General features: G+C 42.2%; 1 protein-coding gene across 1 annotated transcript; it reads right to left on the bottom strand.

Annotated features, from left to right (window-relative positions):
* Window positions 1-1,788: 1,788 nt before the first annotated feature.
* LOC141501344 (putative P2Y purinoceptor 10) lies at window positions 1,789-20,634 on the bottom strand. Its single transcript, XM_074205244.1, has 2 exons — window positions 20,589-20,634; window positions 1,789-2,943 (listed from the first exon to the last, which is right to left on the bottom strand). Exon 2 carries the CDS (start codon window positions 2,894-2,896, stop codon window positions 1,859-1,861), a length of 1,038 nt encoding a protein of 345 aa, XP_074061345.1. The 5' UTR covers window positions 2,897-2,943; window positions 20,589-20,634; the 3' UTR covers window positions 1,789-1,858.
* Between the last annotated feature and the right edge of the window lie 338 nt (window positions 20,635-20,972).

Raw genomic sequence — 20,972 nt, 5'->3', positions numbered from 1 at the left:
TATTTATAGAGTACCTACACAGTGGAGGGTACTGTGCTTGCTCCTTGGTAGGGAGTAGGCAATACACAAACGAGGAAGACATAGTTCCAGCCTTATAATTTTGTAGGAAAGATGGATAAGAGTTATACAAAGGTTTCAGGGTCTATCCTTTTCCTTGTCTGGTGTGTAGCTACATGGTTAGAAAGTGTGTGCTCTACCCTTTGCCACAAAAATTTGAAGAAGCAGCAACAGGGATTGAGGATAATCCTGCCCAGTTGTTCCCAAGGGCATGGTGGTAGACCGAGGCCATTAGAGAGAGATCAGGGTACTTTCATACATTTTTAAAACCCATGAAAGTCACTGGCACAGGAGGGAGATGATTAGTCTGGGTGCAGGGAAAGAGAAGATATCAAACTCTGATAAGTCATTTATAGGCCAGCATGAAATTGGAGAGAGACCAACTTGTAAGGTACAAAAGGAGATGATTCCTTGAGACCTCAGAATGGTCAGTCAGTTCATGGGCCACAGAACCAAGGTATAAGAGAAGCTTTCAAAAATGAAGCCATGAAGTAGGTTGTCAGAGATTCTAGAAAAGAGTTGGTTTCCTGGAAAAGAGATGGCCACTATTTTCCAGGAGCTGAAGAGAACTGGAGGAAATATAAGCTAAAGGAACTGATTTGGGGACGGACAACCAGGGACTACCACTAAGAGTGGCATGAAAAGCAACTTTACAAAGTCAGCCAGAAGGGCCATACAGACATGGATCTCTAAGGACTCTCATCAAAGCCTTAGGGAAGGCAATGCTAGAAGTCAGAGTCAAACTCAAATAGAAACTGGGGCACTCTTTGGACTGCATATTGACTTGGTTTTTAAATGTAATTTTATCTATTTTTATTGTCAGCAATAAAGGAGATCCAATTCTCTGGATCTGGTTGGGGGGTGGGGTAGGGCAAGTGGGCAGAAGAATTACTCACTTTTGAGTATTATTTTCTTCTATGGGTTTTGATGTTATTTGTTTCCCTTAGCCTGTAAATAAACTATGCTCATGAACCCTTGTACTTACAAGAGGAAGATAACATTCCCAGAACGAGGTAGAGGTTTGCCAGATGCTGAAGGTCCCAGATTATCTCAGTGGGGCAATGAACCAGAGAAGATAGTTCTCCAAAGTGTACCTATGATATTTGTGTCAAGAAGGAGGCTCTGACACAAGATCTGTATGCCAAAAATGATGAGGCAACAAGTGCAATAGCACAGAGGGTTACTGCGGTTCAGGGAAGAATGAGGCTAATTCTGATTGGAGAGATCCCCTGCAGGCCTTCATGGAGCAAGTGGAATTTTTAAGTGAGTTCTTAAAATATGGAGTAGGTTTTCATTAGCTAGATATGAGAAGAAAGAATTCCACCTAGAGAGAATGACATTGAGAAAAGACAGGTATATGATTGCAGGGTGTGTATAGTTTGGTTGAAACATCAAGTGTATGAAAGGGTTTGGTGGTAGATACAGCTGAAAAAAAATGGGTTTGGGCCAAATCATGAAGGACCCTTAACATTAGCCCAAGGAGTTTAAATTTTATTAAGCAATGGGAAACTAATGAAGGTTTTGAGTAGGGAAGCAATGTGATAAGATCAATACCTAAGAGTCATCTGGCAATCATATGCAAAATGTGTAGGTGAAGAAATCTCATTCACATTCTCTCTCTCTCTCTCTCTCATTCTCTCTGTCGCCAATCAATACATATATAAGTATTTATGTAAACATGAGAGAAATTTTTGAATTTCTTTAATAGTACTTTCTAAGAAAGATTGGTGGTTGACAATGTCTCTAAGTCAATCCTCATCAATGTGCAAAATTGAATATATTTTGCTCGCTCATAATAGGATTAAAGTGGCTTGAAGTCATCCAGCAGCTCGAATGTAATGGTTTGAAGCTCATCTTGTCTTCGATTAAAGCCAAAGTTGTTGCTCTTGAATGTGAAACGGGACAGGGCATTCATGAGGCCACGGGGAGACAACCGATCCCGAAACTCAGCTGTCATAAAATAATACACCAGGGGGTCAAGGCAACAGTTCATACTAGCGAGGCACAAAGAGATGATGTGGAAACACAGAATGCTTTTCTTAAAGGAGCAGCTGGAAAAGAGGTTTTGTTTCAGCATCATGAAGATTGGGAAATTGAGATGGTATGGGGTGAAACAAATGAAGAAGACCATGGCACACATCAGGACCATCCGCAAGGCTTTTTCTTTCTCACTGTTGTTCTGGGGGGGCATTTGGTAATCCTGTAAGGATTTCATTGTCTTCCAGGTGCAAAAAGCAATAATGCCAACAGGGATCACAAAGCCTCCCAGTTCAGCTATGGTGATCATGGCAATGGAAGAAGCCATGGTGATGGGACGAACTGCCAGATCAGCAAAGCAGGTCTCACTGGAGGCATTGTCCAGGTTGTCACTTCTCATGATAAGCAAAGGCATGCAGGCGGTGCCCACGGTGATCCAGATGGTGGCACTGATGGCTATATCATACCTGCGCTTCCAGTTTCGGGCCTTGAAGGGCTTGAGAAGGAAGAAGCACCGCTGCAGACTAATACATGTCAGGAAACAGATACTCGCATACATGTTGAGATACTTCAGGTAGAAGCAGAGAAGGCACAGGATCCTTGGAAAGGGCCAGTGGTGGTTAATGTAGTAATAGATTCGAAGTGGCAGAGAGAGAACATGGGCAAGGTCAGCAATAGCCAGGTTGATCATGAAGATGATGGCCTTGTTCTTCTTGCTGATGAAACTCCATAAGACCCAGAGACCTGTACTGTTGGCCAGAAGGCCTGGGATGAAGACTACAATGTATGTGATAGCATATAGGGTATACTGAAATGGTAGGTGAAGACCAGCACAATTTACTTCTGTACTGTTCCCTTCCATCTTGAATATTTATGCTGCTTCTGTAAACAACACATGAGAAAAAAGATCTGCAGAAAACAAGGGGAAGACAACATTAGTCCCGGGCCTGTCAATAACGGCTTTGTCAAGCACATTAAGGTTTCCAATATATCTTCCCCACAAGCTCATAAGGTAGAGAGTACAGCTAGCATTATTCCCCTTGTACAAAAGGGAAACAAACCCAGAGAAGGAACAAAAACAGAGCCTATTTTTATTCCGTAGACATCACCAGATTTATTACACTATTATTATATAATTATAGCATGTTGGGGTGGCTAGGTGGAGCAGTGGATAGAGCACCGGCCCTGGAGTCAGGAGCACCTGAGTTCAAATCTGTCCTCAGACACTTCATGATGACCTAGCTGTGTGACCTTGGGCAAGCCACTTAACCCCATTGCCTTTCCAAAAAAAAATTATATAGTATGTTATAGATAGTATAATATTCTCATACTGTTTATGCTAATTAGACTATTATGATCAAGTATAATACTCTACAATAAATGTATTTTAATATATTGTACAATATATATGTAATATATAATATATACATAATAGCATATATTATATAATCATCATTATTATTATACTATATACCTTTTTATAAGATATTAAGGACTATACCAAGAAGTCAGAAAAGATTTGGGAGGGGGTATTCTGTTTCATAGATTTTGCAACTCATCTTGGCTATTCTCTTATCTCATACTATAGTCAATAAAGCATCGTGGAAAGAGGGTAATAACTGGAGTCAAAGGCAACGGGGTTCAAGTCCAGGCTGATATTGTTCACATAACATTAGGTAAGTCCTCAACCTTCTATGGGTTTCTGGTTCTTCATCTGTAAGATGAAGGTGCTAAACTTGATTACCTCTGTCTTTCCTTTCTCTTGGCTCCCAAATCTGTTTCCCTTTACTCATAAATCCTTGTCTGCCCTCTAGTTACATACAATATGGAGGCCTTTTCCCATATTTTGATTCAACTATGGTTCAATTCAGTTATGTTGTTAGCACACTGAGGTATTGGGAAGCACTTTTCCACCCCCAAAACCCCAGAAAGAAACCTTTCTCTCATTCACACCACAGTTACTTACAGGAGACAGCTGGAAGTAAAGAACTCCGGAGCAGTAACGGACTTTATTCCCTGTATGAAAATTCCATGATTTTATAGCTTTGTGAGCTTTAGAGTGATGCCTGACACCTGGCCTATAGGATGGAGGTAGAACTATTCTTGTTCCTCCTTCTGTCATTGGCTGGTTCAGCACCAGCCCAGTCAGTGATGATCTAAAATTAAAGTGACTATTGCCTATATCCCCACCCCCCGCCACTACTTCTGGAACCCATTTGGTAGGAAATTCTGGTCTACAACCCAGGCATTTATTGATGAAAATGCTTGCCCCCTAAGGCTTCTTTCTAGGTTAATCACAACTCCTTTTATAATATGGTGCTTGTCCATAGTACTCTTAAATACCTACTTATGAATGGTTAGGGCCAGCAACAACGCCAATATTCTTCATTGGTTCGAGCTTAAAGGCCAAGCAGTAGCTCTCCCCCATATTTTTCATTTTAGGAAAAGTAAGTTTTACAGATCATTGTAATAGCTACCAATGAGATAGCCTATTATCCCCCCTTTTACAGATGAGAAAACTGAGACAGACAAAGATTAAATGATTGTGTAGAGCTGAGGCCGGATATGAATATATGAATTCACGTCTTCCTGATTCCCAGTCTAGACCTCTATCCACTGTGCCATCCAGTTGCCCCTTTAAATTTGTAGAAATGAAAGGATACCAATACTTTCTGTTTACTGTAAATAGAATTAAAATTAGGGAGAACTAAAAAAGAAGGCGAGATTGATTAAAAATAAGCAGGCCCTGAGATCTAGAGTCAATATATAGTCTGAATTAGCTCTGCCCTTGACTGTGACTTGTGTAGGGAAAAATATTTCTTTCGAGATACTCTGAAGTTGTATCTGTTTACTCAACAGTTAAAAAGTCAATTGAAAAGTGAATAATTCGGTCAATCCACGAGTTGTTTTACCTAATGATGCCAATGGTTTGTTTTTTAAGTGTTAGGATTGTCTCTCTCTCTCTCTCTCTCTCTCTCTCTCTCTCTCTCTCTCTCTCTCTCTCTCTCTCTCTCTCCCAGCCCTCTCTCAATGCATCTTGGTGACATGGGGATTCTCTCAAAGCTTTGTCAATGAAGGCCATGGCAGAGCATAGCTCCTGGAAAGGAATCATTGGGATATGGGCCCAGGGGCTCTGGAGGGGCTCAGCCCCAGAATGTCCCCAGGAGGATGAAGTTCTTTGGGGCCCACAGTTACTCTGCAAGTTACAGAGCAAAGTTCCCAAATGGACAGAGTCCCGATTCATTCATTTTCCATGTGAGCTATCCTTTGAGGCCCTGGGCGGGTGACCAGCAGGGCAGATGCTCTTATCCCCATTTAATGGAAGAATCAGGTCAAAATCAGAGAGGTGAAAGGCACCCCAGCTGAGGCAAAGCCCAGGTTTGTCCTGGAAGACAGACTGTGTCGCCAGGGGTTCTTAGACTGTTCAGCCTGAATTAATAGGGCCATTCAGGCAAACAGCCAGTCAATTCAGGCAAAACCTCCGCCTGCCTGACTTTTTGGGGGGTGGGGTGGGGATGGGAATTCACTGCGTAACTGAATTGACCATTGACCAGGGATCCTGGAGTGTTTAGTGCTTGGAAGTCAGTTACTGAATCAACCAGAATGACCAAGGCCACAGTGCCATCAAACCCAGGCCAGAAATGTTTTGTTATCTGTATTCAGAACAGAGAGGATTCGATCAGAGGAATTTGAAAGAGGAGCAAATGCTTCCCCTGAAGGTTAGGAAGCAGGGAGACCTACATTCACCCGGTGTATTCTTACTGTGTGGCCTGTATGGAAAACAAGGCAGACTTGTGCTGAAGGTACAGTCGAGAAGACCTGAGTTCAAATCCTGCCTCCGACACTGGCTAGCTGCATGGCCTTGGACAAGTCACTTCATCTTTTTTTTTTTTTAGGGTTTTGTAAGGCAAATGGGCTTAAGTGGCTTGCTCAAGGTCACACAGTTAGGTAACTATTATGTGTCCCAGGCCAAATTTGAACTCAGGTACTCCTGATTCCAGGGCTGGTGCTCTATCTACCATGCCACCTAGCCGCCCAAGTCACTTCATCTTGCAAAACCTCAGTTTGTTTGTCTGTAAAAGGTGGATAACACTACCTCTAATAATTACTTAATAGGAGTGTCATGATGGAAAATACTTTGTAAACCTGAAAGTGCTATTTAAATGCTAATTACATGGGTTTGTTATTATATTAGAAGAAATAAAGAAATGAATGGTTTCAGAGAAATCCAGGAAAATTTATATGATGAAATGAGCAGAACCGAGACAACTTTTTTTAGGGTTATTTTTCTTTTTGCAAGGCAATGGGGTTAAGTGACTTGCCCAAGGCCACACAGCTAGGTACTTATTAAGTGGCTGAGGCTGGATTTGAACTCAGGTATTCCTGATTCCAGGACTGGTGATCTATCCACTGTGCCACCTAGCTGCCCCCGGAGACCACTTTTCATACAAGAACAACAATAATGTAAAGAAAGCCAACTCTGAAAGACTTCAAAATTCTAATAAAAAGCCACTATGAATATTAGCTTTTATATATTTCTTTAAAGTTTGCCAAGCCCCCTACAGATGCTAGCTCATTTACTACTCAAGGCCTGTGAAATAGGTAGTCCATATTAAAGATGAGGAAATCAAGGCATAGAGAGATTGAATGACTTGCCCAGGAACACATAGGAAATAAGTGCCTGAAGCAGAATAATTTCAAGTCTTCCTGACTCCAAGTCTAGCCTCTGATGATAAAGAAATGTCACCCACCAGAATGAGACATCATATGGTTTTGAATATGACCAGAATGGGAATATGTTTTACTTGACCTATTGTTACAAGGCTTTGGTTTGTTTTCCAGATGGGGAAAGGGATAGACAGGGGAGAAAATAAAGACTTGTTAAGTGATAAGAAAATTGCATTTTAAAAGGGTCAGGGGGAAGAAGTCAATGATAATAGAACTGTTATATTTTCTAAATTCCTTTTCACATACACAATCTCAATTGTTTCCCACAAATGACCTTGTACAATGAGGGAGACAGATATTTTGTCCCCATTCAACAGAGGAAACCACAAGTGAGAAAGGTGAACATTCTGGCCTCACCAGCCAATGGCAGAGCTGGGAAGTCAAACCCTAGTCTTTTTCTAGTGCAGTGATCTTCCTGCTATCCCCACGCCTTCCTCACCTTGTCTCTGCTGAGACAATTCCGACCCATTCTTCCAGAACCATCTGCTCTCGACCCCTTCCTGAATGAGCCTAACCCCACTGATCTCACCTTTGGCTGAAAGCCAATAGTGCTTATCATCTGTTCCAATCATTCTGCATTTACTTATCCCCTGTTTTCTCTTGCTATTGAATTTCCCTCGTGTGTGTGCCTCTTCTTTCACTAATGTCCTTCATTCTCAGATCCCTTGATGCCTTGGATTGAGGAGGAGGTGACTGAATTCTCCAAGGCTCTGCTCTTGGGGCACATGTTTCAGCAAGGCCTCTATAGTTGGGAAGGCTTCGTCTTTGGCCTGGCCATGGACTGAATGGCTGGGATTCGAGGATTACTTCAGTTCAAGTCAGGGAGGGTTGGCTGCAAGGTGGTGGATGGCTTTACTCCACCAGTTTTAGAAGCTCATGCACACAGAAGGGCTGCAATCTGGGACTGTGGAGGGAATATCCACAGTGATGAAATACAGATCCCAGATGTGAGTATACATGTGTAGTGGTATCTTGATTGGAAAAAGAAGCAGGGATCACTTAAATGTCTTGAACTTGAATTTACTGCCTTCTAGACTTTTAAAACTAGAAGAACATCAGGTTTGGACACTAGTTCAAATCCTGGCTCTACAATTCATTACTTGTGTGGCCTTGAGGTTAAGTCCCTTCCACATTCTGGGCCTCAATTTTCACATCTGCAAAATAGATGATCTTTCAGTACCAAAGGGTATAGCTCTGAAAATCATTTTGCCAACAGTTGATTTCTATGAAACTAATAAGAATAACCTGTATATGTCCTTAGACAGTTCTCTCCCCCTCTCTGGCCTCAGTTTCTTTATCTTTCAAATGGGCTAGATAAGCTCTCAATAAGTATATATGTAGCAAGAATTAGAAATAAATGGGTTTTTTTTTTTGGTTTTTTGGTTTTTGGAAGGCAATGGAGTTAAATGACTTGCCCAAGGTCACACATCTCGGCAATTATGAAGTGTCTGAAGCCAGATTTGAACTCAGGTCCTCCCAACTCCAGGGCTGGTGTCTACCTACTGTGCCACCTAGCTGCCCAGGAAAGGGAAAAACTTTTTTTTTTAGGCAATGGGGTTAAATGACTTGCCCAAGGTCACACAGCTAGGTCATTATGAAGTGTCTGAGGACAGATTTGAACTCAGGTCCATCCTGACTCCAGGGCCGGTGCTCTATCCACTGCACCAGCTAGCTGCCCTCCAAATTAGGAAGAAATGAAGCTGGAGAAGCCATTGCAATGTATGGGGAAGGAATTTAAAGGAGGGGAATGCCGTTAAACTGTGCTATTTGGATTGTCCACCGGATGTCACAAGTGAGCCACGGTACATTGGGTCATTTGGGGCATTAAGAGAAGCTATATATAATTATCTTCTCTAATAAAGGAGAAGTCATTTTGAGAAGTGCCGACACCCTTATAACCACAAGAACAGAAGTTTTTGCAAGGCATTCTGGGGGAGTTTCTTTTCCAATCAACTCAAATTCATTTTTTTTTCAGCAGGTTTAGCTAAGGAGTTGTGTCCTGTGGGAAGGAGTAGAGTTGGGGGGGGGGGTCCTTCTGCCATTGCAGTTCAGTCCCTTCCCTGAAACTGACAACTTTCCAGTTGACTGGGCCATCAAGAGGTTCAGTGATCAGTCCAGGGCCATAGCCAGGGATCCCCACAACAAGACCAGCCTTTCTGCTACCAAGCCACATCCATTCATTCAACACAAATCTGATGGACACATACTATCTTCAAGGTACCCTGGGAGGTGTCCCAAGACAAAGGCAACATCTCAAAGCTTTCATCTTTATTCTAATATACACACCTCCACATATATGGACATATGGTCACACACATGTACACACTACATACATGATCTAAAGAACACAGATCACACACTATATATACAATATAGTTTATGCCACATATAATATGGCATGTGGGTACACATGTATCATACATGTACATGATGCATGTATATGACATACAGATTAAATATGTATGAATAGATATTTAAAACATAATATACATACATGTTTATATTTTATCTACATATGCATCAATATATTTGTATCTGCACATATGTATCTACAAGTAATATGCATCTACACAGATGCATGTGTCTGTCTTTATATGTGTGTGCTTATGGGCATTTATGTGTATAATGTGTGTGTGTGTGTGTGTGTGTGTGTGTGTGTGTGTGTTGAGCATCATGCCAAAATGTAGTCTCAGCATCTGACTTTGAAGCTGCCTCTGGCACCTTAGACCTGGGTGACTCTAGGAAAGTCACCCTACACAGGACCTCAGTTTTCTCATCTGTCAAATGGGAGAAATGGATTCAATAAAACTTGTCCCTTTCAACTCTGATGCAATTTTTAAAAAAAAAAAATTATTTAAATTTAAAAAAGTTTTTAAAAATCATGTAGGAATTATGTCAGTTTTATTTAAATTTTTTAAAAATCATGTAGAAATTATGTCCATTTTCCAAAGACATTCTAAAGTTCCATTTGCAGTCACTAACTTTGATGGTAAAATGTTTCAGAGTGGGAATGCTAGATCCCGCCTACCCTCATCCAAAAAAGTACAATATTTTAATAAGACTGAGATAAGCTGTAAGGGACTTGGAGACCAATGATTTCAACCCCTCTATTGAGTAGACAGAGACTTATTCAAGTCTCACCACTTACATGTTAATCACAGATGTGCATAGAATGGGCTGGATGTCCGTAGATATAGCAACAAGTTTTTATTATTGAAACTTCCCCTTCCCGGCTCACCCCAGGGTATGCTGGTCCACTCAGCTCACCCTCTCTGTGTATGGTGATGATAAACCAGAGACCTAATCATAAGTCTAACACTTATTTTACAGCTGAGGAAACTGAGGCTCAGGGAGGTGAAGTAAACTTCTCATTAGTAATCTGATTCTAAAGGTTGACGAAAAACTTGGCCCTGAAAAATCTAAGGTGAAGTGATTTTGAAGTCTGAAACCTGCTCCCTGATTTGGATATAAAACTTGCCTCTCAAAGGAAGTCTTCATTTTCCACTCTGCTCTACACTCTGATAGCAAATGGAGTCTGTACGACAGGCATCATTTGATGCTAAACTGTCTTGTACTACCATTCCACCGATATTGATCTCGTCTCCCTCAAAAGTGAGCTTCCTGGGAGTGGGACTGAATCACATTCTTCTCTTCAGTATTCCCACAGCACCTACCATGGGCCCAGGCATGTCCTATGTCCTGTACATAAAAAGTGCAATCAGAACCATACATCAGCATTAAGAGGTGGAAGCATCTGATCCCCCTTCATTTGACAAATGAGAAAACTGAGGTTTCAAGAGGGGAGGGGCCTTAATAATTAGCCAGTAGTTGAGCTGGGACTGTCGAAAGAAAAACCCAACCCCAACTCAGATGCATTTCACAGGCTTCTCCAGGACCCAGTAACCTGAGTTTTTAGACTGACGCAAGTCAAAGGGGTCACTTAGGTGGTGTCTTTCACAACCAGATTGTTGCAGTGATCTGGTACATCCTGATGTGTTGTGAAAAACGAATGATTTAAAGGTCAAATATAGTATTTGGTAGGTATAAATGCAAAAGTCTTGTACTTGGATGTTCAAAAATCAACTTCACAGTACAAAATAGGGGAGGCCTGACTCAAAGCACTCCCCAAAAGGTCTGGGAGTTTTAGCGGTACACAAGCTCCATATGAGTGGGATGTGGCACACAACAATGTGAATGTCAGCTTAGGTGGCATTAAGAGATGCCTAGTGTCGAGGCGGATTGGTGGAAAGGGCCCTAGTCAAAGTCTATATGGAGTACTGGACCCTGTTCTGAATAGCACAGCAGATACAAGTTAGAGAGTGTCTAAAGTAGGGAGGATGGGACATTATGCCATATGAGGACTGTTGGAAGGATCTGGATGGAGATGCTTAGCCTAGATGAGAGCAGATTCAGAAGGAGGGGAGATGGCAGGTCAGGACTCATTCAAGGATTTGAAAGACTTGGTCCCAGAAGGCATAACAAGGAACAATGAGTGGAAATTACAAAGAGGTACATTTAGGCTTGATGTAAGGGGAAGAAACCCCCCCATCCCCCGCCTCCAACTTAACACTAACAATATGAAGTGTCCCAAAGGACAGTGGGCTGCCTCAAGAAACAGTGGGTTTCCCGTCAATGGAGGAATGCAAGGAGAGATCAGGAGACACTGAGAGGAGTCCTAATCAGAGATGGGCTAGACTTGATTGCCCCTCAGGTGGGTTCCCCCTTCCATGTCCCAGATTCCGGGACTATACATCCATCTTCCCAAGCACACAAAATCCGGTGGCATATGGCTACATGCTGGGTTGCCAAGAACAACTCCCCAAAGAGCCCGCTTTTCCTGTTAGCTATAGCATTAGCAGATCATTTGCGTGCGTGCGTGCCTATAGACACAGGACCCAACAATGCATAGCTCACTTACAGGTCAGATTTGGGACTGGGGAAAGAGGAAAAGGAAGTTCTGGCAGGGTCTGCCTCCCCTTCAATTTAATTCCACAAGTGTTTTTAAGTGCCTACTCTATATGCTAGATACTAGGTTATGCTCTGGGGCACATGGAGAAAGAAAGCGCTTTGTCTCAACCTGTGAGCAACCAACTTGTTCTCCTTCACCTTTGAGAAATCTGCAGCAAATTGGAGTTGGAGGATATGCAGAGAGAGTCTGGGGTCCAGGAAGCCCAGAATGGAGTTGGCACTGACTGTCCTAAGTCTGCCTCTTCCCCCTCTCCCCGGCCCATGATCGATACACAAGCAAATAACCGACAGCTAGCTTGCTGCTACCTCCTAGGACCCAGGTCATTAGACCTGTCATGGCAGGTGTAGTGCCCAAGTTGCAAGGGCTGAGATACAAGAAGTCTTTATTTCCCTTTTGAAAATGAGCCCCTCTTGGACCTTAAGCAAGTCACTTTCCCTCCCTGGGCTTCAGTTTCCCCTTTTGTAAAGTAGAAAGATTAGATCAGGGGATCTCAGAAGGTTTCCTCCAACTTTAAATTCTTTGATTCTACAAGTCTAAAAAGTTTGATGACCCAGAATTTAACCTTATACCATAGTGATGGAGGAAGAGATTAATGGGTTTATTTTGTGTCTACCTCAGGACCCCACCAAGGAGGGTAGGGCTCCCATAATATAACCCCCAGACTGCATATTGCCCCTCCAATCCCACATGTCCACCATTCATCTGTGAGAGCCTGGATCTAGAAATGTCTGTTCAAACAAGAAATAACTAGGTTAGGGCAACTAAACCTTTGTCCCCGGATGGTATGGGAGCCTTAGAGAACAAAGGCAGCACCTGCAGTCCTTCAGTACCATGGAAACACCTAAATTTAGCACCTAGTTAGCAAACTAAGATCTTAAAAAGAAGCTACAAGCTAAAAAGGAGGACCCAGATGGAGCCACAGTGGCTAGAGTGCTGGGCCTGGAAACAGAAAAATCTGAGTTCAAATCTGGCCTTTGACACTTCCTAGCTGTGTGACCCTTCACTCTGTGTGACTCAGTCTCCTCATCTGTAAAATGACCTGGAGAAGAAAATGGCCTATCATTCCAATGATTTTGAGCTGGAGAAGAAAAATGGCTTATCATTCCAATGATTTTTGCCAAGAATACCCCGAATGGGGTCATGAGGAGTCAGACACAACTGAACAACAAAAACAGATGACTATGGTGATACCTCAGGAACCCCATCCCTTGTCACTGTGCCCTGCGGGAGATTCAGGCTCCTTGCTCCAGGAACGAAAATGTCCAGTACTGACTCTGTGTCTCCAAGCTGCATGAGCTCTTCCCAAATATCCCGGCTTGCTTTCTGCCCAGTTTCAGGTCTATATTCTCCAGGATTTCTAAAACACTTGCCATGTTGAAAGGCCCATTCATCTTACGTAACCTTCAGCCATTCCTCAAATACTGGACCTGCAAATAGCTTCAAGTTAGATGGCGAAATGTCTAGACGGGAGCCCACATCCTCTAGTTTCCAGTTCTCTTCCAAGGCAGTAAAATATCCTATAATAATCACCAGGCAGGACTCTGGACAGCTGCTCAGAACAGCTCACCAAAGGCCCTTGGGCACAGGAAGCCAACAAATCTGGCTGTTGCCCCTACTGGGTCATCGAAGACTGGCACCTATCTCTACTTTCACTAGAAGGAATAGGTGGCGAGTTGCCTCTCTTGCTCCCTCTAATGCTGAAAATAATAACAACCTTCCTTTCCTTTTCACTTTCACATTCATGGTCTCTTGTAAGTTGGGCCATAACCCTACAGCCACAGCAAGTAGCTGTAGATCACTACTGGCTTCCATGTCTTTGATGCTTTAGAACTTCTAAAGGATTTTCCCTATACAAATGTTGTTATCTCTGTCCTATGGAGGAGAAAACAGAGGTTCAAAGAGGGCACAGACTTGCCCATGGTTACAAGGTATGGGAGCTAAAATTCAAACCCAGATCATTCCTGACTCTAAGCTTAGCCCAGTTTCCTTTATCTTTTCATTTTCCATTTTTAGTTTATTTCATGTGACCTCCCATTTGAGAGTTGAGGAAAAGGAAGCCTAGGGAAACTACATGTACCTTGGTAAAGCCCCCACATGTACACAGCCATATCTTTGGCTCCCCTACCCGAGTAGGCCCAATGAGTGACATGGGAGACTGGGCTATGGCCCAGAGGCAGCAGGGGTTGGGCCTTTCCCATTGTACATGAGCATGAGAATTCACATTACCTCTTTAGTAAGGAGGTCATGCCTACTATGGACAATGGTCAGTGAAAGAATGGGTTGGGTACAGAGGCAATAGGGAGCTGAGACTATGGAATTCTGACTGTACTAACAAACAGGAAGACAAGGGGGGCAGGGATATGGCACTGGAAAAACATACATCTTAGCTGGATCCTTCTTGATGCCTGATAAATTCCAAAATTCTCATAGAAAGTAAGCTCATTGAGGTCAGGAACTATTTCATTTTTGCATCACTTAGCACACATCCTGTCCGGTCCATAGAAGGTACATAATACAATTTTTAAAAACTGAATTGAATTTCAACAAGTGGTCATTTATGTGAGGGGTAGGGGTGGGGGAATCTGATTCTAGTTCTGCAACTTACTAACTGAGATCTTAGGTAGGACATCTCCCGTCTTGGAGCCTCTGTGTCGTCAGATGCAAAATGGGTCCAATAACAACATTGAAATCAACTAGCAGGGGCAGCTAGGTGGCGCAGTGGATAGAGCACCGGCCCTGGAGTCAGGAGGACCTGAGTTCAAATCTGACCTCAGACACTTAATAATTACCTAGCTGACCTAGCTGTGTGGCCTTGGGAAAGCCACTTAACCCCATTTACCTTGCAAAAAAAAAAAAAACTAAAAAAAATCAAATAGCAGGGGTCCTTTCTGGCAAGGTAGTTTGTAAACCTTCAAGTATTCTTGAAATCTGAATGATGATTATCTATTAGTCCTGGGGACAGCCACTTGATTCTGTGGCCCATAATTTTCCAATTTAGAAAAGAAAGAGGTTGCACAACTTGAGCCAACAAACATTGCCTCATTTTCTACAGTGCAGGAATGCCTATAGAATACAGTTATCTTTTCCTTGTTCCAGACTTACTTCTTAGACCAAATCTGCATATAGACATGCACACATATCATACATACATGCATACATACATATTTTATATACTATACACATCATACACCTATATATTTTTATATACCTATACCCAAAATACACACATATTGGATCAGATGATCTTAGATCCCAAATTAGCAGGGACCTTAGGAATCACTGAGTTCAATTAAGACCTTGAGAAGTTATGGGACTTGTCCAAGGTCATGTGAGTAATATCTTAGATGGAATTCAAACCAGATCTTCTCTACTCTAGCACCACTTGGGCCATTATTTGACATTGCATTTTAAAAGCTTGAGCAAGGTCAAAGCAATGCCTTAACTCAAAGGAATGACTACTAACAAATATCTGGCAGCAATGCCCAGTGGGCAGAAGAACTATCTGAGGGCTGCAAGAAATCGGTGACCCTTGAATCAGCTGCCTACCTGTTCAAATATGAAAAAGTCCCTTGCTGATTATTTGGGTCTTTAGAGTTGGTATCTCTATATACAGTCATAACTTGGCCTTACCTACCCTTACATGCCCAACAGGCTACACAGGAGAGCTAGCTCTGACCCAGACACAGCGGGAGCTGTATCTCTCACACTACACCAACTTCATTCATTGAAGTTCAGAAGCAAATAGTTCTCCAGTCCCCTAAGAACCCCTTTCCAAGGTTGGATCTGTCTGCTTTACAGCTGCAGGAAGAGATAAAATCCAGGGCTCCCCACCATAAGGCCAGTATATGGAATGTTATTACTTCCTTCTCACTCCAGGCCCACTGACCTGGGTCTTGCAGGCCAGTAGAGGGGTCAATTCTATTCCACTGGGGACCCACATGGATGAACTTGTATTGACCCTTTTTGGCTTTTACTGAGACTTGCTAGATAACTATCCTTCCAAGCCTCTTTATAGCCTAGCAACAGGAAGCAGGGACCCCGGAAAGGAGGGAGAAGGAGATCACGGGGTAGGGCTACTCTGGAGTGCCTGGGTATGCCATTTCCTCTGTAGTAGAACAATGGAGGGAAGGCATTTGAGGTCTAGTGACAAGAGCCCTGTCTTTAGGGTCAGAGAACCTACATTCAAATATCAACTCTGTCTTTTATTATCTTTATGACCTTGGTCAAATTAACTACCCTCTCTGGGCCATAGTTTTTTTCCTCCTTTATAAAATTTTGAAGGGAGTTGGGTCATAGGACTTAGATCTTAAAGATCATCTAATCCAAAAGAAAAGGAAACTGAGGTGGCTTGTGATCTTTTTCTACTCTAAATATTATGTATAATAGAATACTGCATTGTTACTATTGCTAAGGTTTTCTTTTGCTTTTCTTTTGTTTGTTTTTGCAAGGCAATGGGGTTAAGTGGCTTGCCCAAGGTTACACAGCTAGGCCATTATTGAGTGTCTGAGACTGGATTTGAACTCAGGTCATCTAGTCTCCAGGACCAGTGCTCTATCCACTGTACTACCTAGCTGCCCCAAGGATTTCTTTTACTAAAAACTTCAAAGAAACAGAATCTTCTGGTGATTTCTCAAATCCCACATTTTACAGAGAAGGAGATTGCCTCCCACAGTGGAGAAGTGATTCAACTAGGGTTACACAGCTAGTCATTATCAAGAGGGGAGATTGAAGAGTCAAAAGTTCCAACTCCCAGTATCTCCTTTGAAGCCAGTTAGCCCTTTGTTATATTCTGCTTAAAATAAAGTTGCTAATGGTTCCCCATTGAGGGAAGACCATGCCTTAGTTGCTGAGAAATAGTGGTGTCCTTGGGACAAGGAGTTGTTTGACTCCAGTTTGTAAGCACTCCTCGTGCAGAATCAAAGCATTTGAGAGGCACTTCAGCAGTTCTTTGCTCTTTTGTGTCAGGGATCCCTGTAGAAGCTTTCTCAGAATCTTGTTAGATGCACAAAATAAAATATATCTGTTATAAAGAAACTAATGATATTGAAATGCTGTCATATATATATATATATATATATATATATATATATGAGATATATACATATCATATATATGTAAATACGTTCAGACTCCAGTTTAAGAATTCCTAGACTAGAAAGTATGTCGGGGGGGGGGAGCAGTTCCTCCCAGCTCTTAATCCTATGATTCCTCTATGGACCTAAGAATTTAAGAAACAGTTCAGGGGGTGATAGTGGAGACTGAGTCTCTTCAAATCACACAATGCAGTCAGCCACTAACTATACCTACTGCTAAGGTTGGCCTTGCTGAGCCACACTAGGAGAAAGAGACAGTCACTGGGGAAACAGACCAAGAAAGGCTTTTCTGTGGTTATCCACCTGCAAAGTCCTATGGAGACCTCTTGGAGAGCTCCAAAGTCTTGCCAATCAACTGCTGTTCTCTCATCAGACCAGCCAGACCACCCTTGCAAAAATAGGTTTCTACTTTGTTTCCATTTTAACTCAAGATCGGCTGTTCTCTTTGAAGCATAATCACAGAAACCCCAGGAGACTTCTCAGAAAAACAAGCGCTGCCTTTGTGATCACTGGACTGAACCTTGTGTTAGAAAAGGGGCACTGGAGCAAGACACTCAGGAAACGAGATTTGAAAGACTGGGTAGCTTCATCAAAGAACAGATGGTGGCCTAGGCTAATGCCAAGAAGTGACTGTGCTTCACCTCTGCTGAATGGTCATGCCTGGCCTTTGGAAATGGGTAGGCAGAGTGGCATAATAGGAAGCACAGTGGATTTGACAGCTGCAGTTTTGGGATCATAGATACAGAACTCGAAATTCCCTTGGAGTTCAACCAGTCCAATCCTTCCATTTTACAGATGATACAATTAAGGTTAAGAACGGTTAAATGACTTACCCAGGGTCATGCTGCTAGTGTCTGAAGCAGGATTCAAACTCAGGTCATCCCAACTACAAGTTTAGTACTGTATCTTCAAAACTACACTGTGACTTGGACTACCTCTGTCTCTTTGATCTATCTTCCTCTCCTGTATCAAGAAAGGGTGAGTGCTTTCTGTTGCCCCAACTTTCTCATTGGGAGAAAACCAATGAGATCAATAATTGTCTAATTGTCCTCTAAGGAATTAGTGACAATATTCCAATTCAGGGGTATCTGTGCTTTAAAAGAGGAAGAAGAAAAGTGTAATGTTTATCCTAAAAGTAAAAAAAAAAACCTTTCTCCAAAAAATGAATATTTTTAAATACAAAAAATATATAAGATGGCAAAAGGAAACCTATTGCATAAAAATTGAATTACTGAAATTGAATTATCAATATATATTTTTTTTAAAGTTCACAGACCCCAAGTTGAAAACCCCTTCCCCTAAAGGGATTATTCTTTAATGTTGGAATTTCAAGCACTGGGTCAGACATTTTGTTACCCCTGAGATTCTATCATATAAACAGCTGTCTATATAAACAGGCTGGCCCTGGTGGGAAGTATGTTGACATGGTTACCCAGATACCACAGGTAAACATTCGTTTCCATTCTTAGCAAACTGCCTTGCCCAAGCAACATGGTCTAAAGGCAAAATAGTAGATTTGGAGTTGGTCAACTTGGCTTCATGAATGAACTCTGCCATTTTGGGCAAATCATTTCCCCTCGTTTGTCCCCAGTTTTTCTTTTTTCTATGATCTGTAAAATAAAGGGGATTGGAGCAAATATCTCAAGATCTTTGCTTGATAATGTGTTCCTTTTGGTCCTATAGGAGCATGGTATAATAGAAAGAGCAGTAGAATTGGAGGTGAGAGAATCTGAGTGGGAAGCTTGGCTCTGCCACTTACTCATGAGCTATTTCATCTTGAACATGTTTTCTCTAAGAGACTCAGTTTTCTCCTCTGTAAAATAACTGGCCTTTATGATTCCAAAGAGGTCTTCCAGCCCAAATTTGTGACCCACTTTAGCTCTGTAGAAAGCAAAGGTTCAGGGGTATATGTAGTAAGGAGGATTTGGGAGTGGAGATTCCTCGGGATATGTCTTCTCCAGGTCTAAGGAAAGAACAGTTAAGAAGCCAACCCACCCATGGGTGTATACTAGAACAGGAAGCGCTGCTGGAATCTTTGAGTCTGCTGAGTTGGACCATTTTTCCCTCACTGGGGGAGATTCCTTTGGGGGGACAAGGTCAGGGAGGGGCACTTTGCTAACCTCAGCAATCTCTCCGGATGGTGCCCGAAGGACCAGACCCTCCAGCTGCTTTCCAGTTTGATTGAATGACTCTGAATTGCCCTTAGATGGAGGAAGAGCCCCACCTGGACTTGTGGTCATAGAGATTAGGTGGAGCAGATTTCCAGATCTCAGATTTCGGGGGCCCACTTAGCAAGGGCTATGGTGCAGAGAGGGCTGCAGTGTGACTCATGCTCACATTGCACACAGCTGTTCCATTCGTATTGGGTTTCTGGAAGGCAGTTCTGTTCCTTCCTTGATTCAACATTTGACCTTCAAATGCCAAATGACCCACTTTACTGTACTAGTATTGACTAAGAAGAGAATTGAACATTTTAAAAAACTCATCCTGGGTCATTTAGTACATATAAAGATTTTAGGTTTTACAGTCTTAAGGATGGAGGAAACTTGATCTCTAAGGTCTCTTTCTACTCAAGCTCGAAGATCTTAAGTACTTGATGGTCAGAAATTTAAAACTATAAGGTATCTAGGTGGTCATCTTATCCAATACCCTCTTTCAACAGATTGAGGAAACTGAAGCCCAGAGAGGTATAGGGGTTTGCCAAAGTCATTATAGCCAAGTTCAGGGTCATGCAATTTAGGGATGGCAGAACCAAGATTTGAACCTGGGCCCTCTGATCATTTCCCCACCACCAGCTGTTTCTCATGAAAAACCCAAAGTATGAGAAGGTTTTAGTGATCTCACAATAAAGCTTATGACCCCACAAATAGGACCAAATATAATTCTGCATGCCCTGCACCACTTGAGAGTTTATAGTCATACCCCAAGCGTGAAATTAGCACTATTAAGAACAGACAGTGCCAGATTTGAACATTCCCAGTATGGAAAATGAAAGGAATCTCTCAACAGAGGCAGGCAAGCCCAGGATTCTCATCTGAAATTGTTTCCCATACTCACAATTTATAAATATAGGAGAAGAAAATTCTCAGGGTAAGCTGAGAATCAGTCCCACAGCCATCTGACAGCTGGGATTCTCAAACTTGGTGAGAATCTGTTCGCTATTTGAAGCCCTGCTGCCCCACCCCAGAATGCAGTCACTTCATATGCCCCAGTGGAAGGAATATGCCGATCATGAACTTTCTTAAATGACACAGTCTAGAAATGAAAATGGCTTTTGCTATTTGAAGGCTTCTTCCTAAACATCAGATTTCAGTTTCTATGGGGCAGCTTATTCTCCTGCCTCTCAGAAAGTCCTGTTAACCAGCCATGCTCTCAAACTGAACTATTACATGGGCTTGTTGATAGAAACGGTGTTTATTTTAACTATGCTGGCCTCCTGGTCTATGTCAATTATATGTCAATTACATCGTAGAGAAAAGAACTTTCTCTCCAGACAGTCCCATTTCCTTAGGCGAAGCATGCAGCCAATATTAGTTGAGCATTTTAACCACTTACGCTTACAGAGTGAATGAACTGCACACATAGATAACACTTCCCTGAAGTCTCCAGTCTTCCATGAGAAAATACCCCCCCCCAGTAGGTAAGAAAAAAAACCCCAAAACAACAAAAGGAAGCAACAGTAACTAATATACACAAGTTTCAAACTACAAAGGTTTGGGAAGGTCTATTTTTTAAGGTATCAATAGAAAGTCAAGAAGTCTTACCCTCTCTACCCAGATATCGTGTAGTGAACTGCAGGCTTGTGCAGCTCCGAGAGGAAGTAACGTCGTTTATTCAGCAAAACAGGAAAAAAAAAAAACCCAAACTGTCCACCTCGAATAGGAGGTAAAGAACTCTGTCTGTCAGCATCACTCAGTTGTCTGGGAATGCAATCGTCTCCGAGGTTATTGTGGGCAAGAGAACGCCAATTTGGGCTTCGGATAAAATTCATAGTTTCCATGATTTGTGTATGCCCTCAATCAGAAACAGAGTATCTGACTGTTCCCTGCCACGTCTGAACATTTCAGTCTTGCCTCAGCCAAATCTGAATGGTTAAAGTGTGTATTATTAAAAAAGAAGAAATACTGTAGGAAAGTTTCCTTGGTCTT

This window comes from Macrotis lagotis, chromosome X, assembly GCF_037893015.1.
Source record: "Macrotis lagotis isolate mMagLag1 chromosome X, bilby.v1.9.chrom.fasta, whole genome shotgun sequence".
In the NCBI taxonomy this organism is placed as follows: domain Eukaryota; kingdom Metazoa; phylum Chordata; class Mammalia; order Peramelemorphia; family Peramelidae; genus Macrotis; species Macrotis lagotis.
The sequence above is the reverse complement of the archived record's forward strand: the minus strand, read 5'-3'. Positions and strand labels throughout refer to the sequence as shown.

Coding starts and splice junctions, on each gene's coding strand:
- LOC141501344 (XM_074205244.1), bottom strand. CDS start 2,896: ATGGAAGGGAACAGTACAGAAGTAAATTGTGCTGGTCTTCACCTACCA.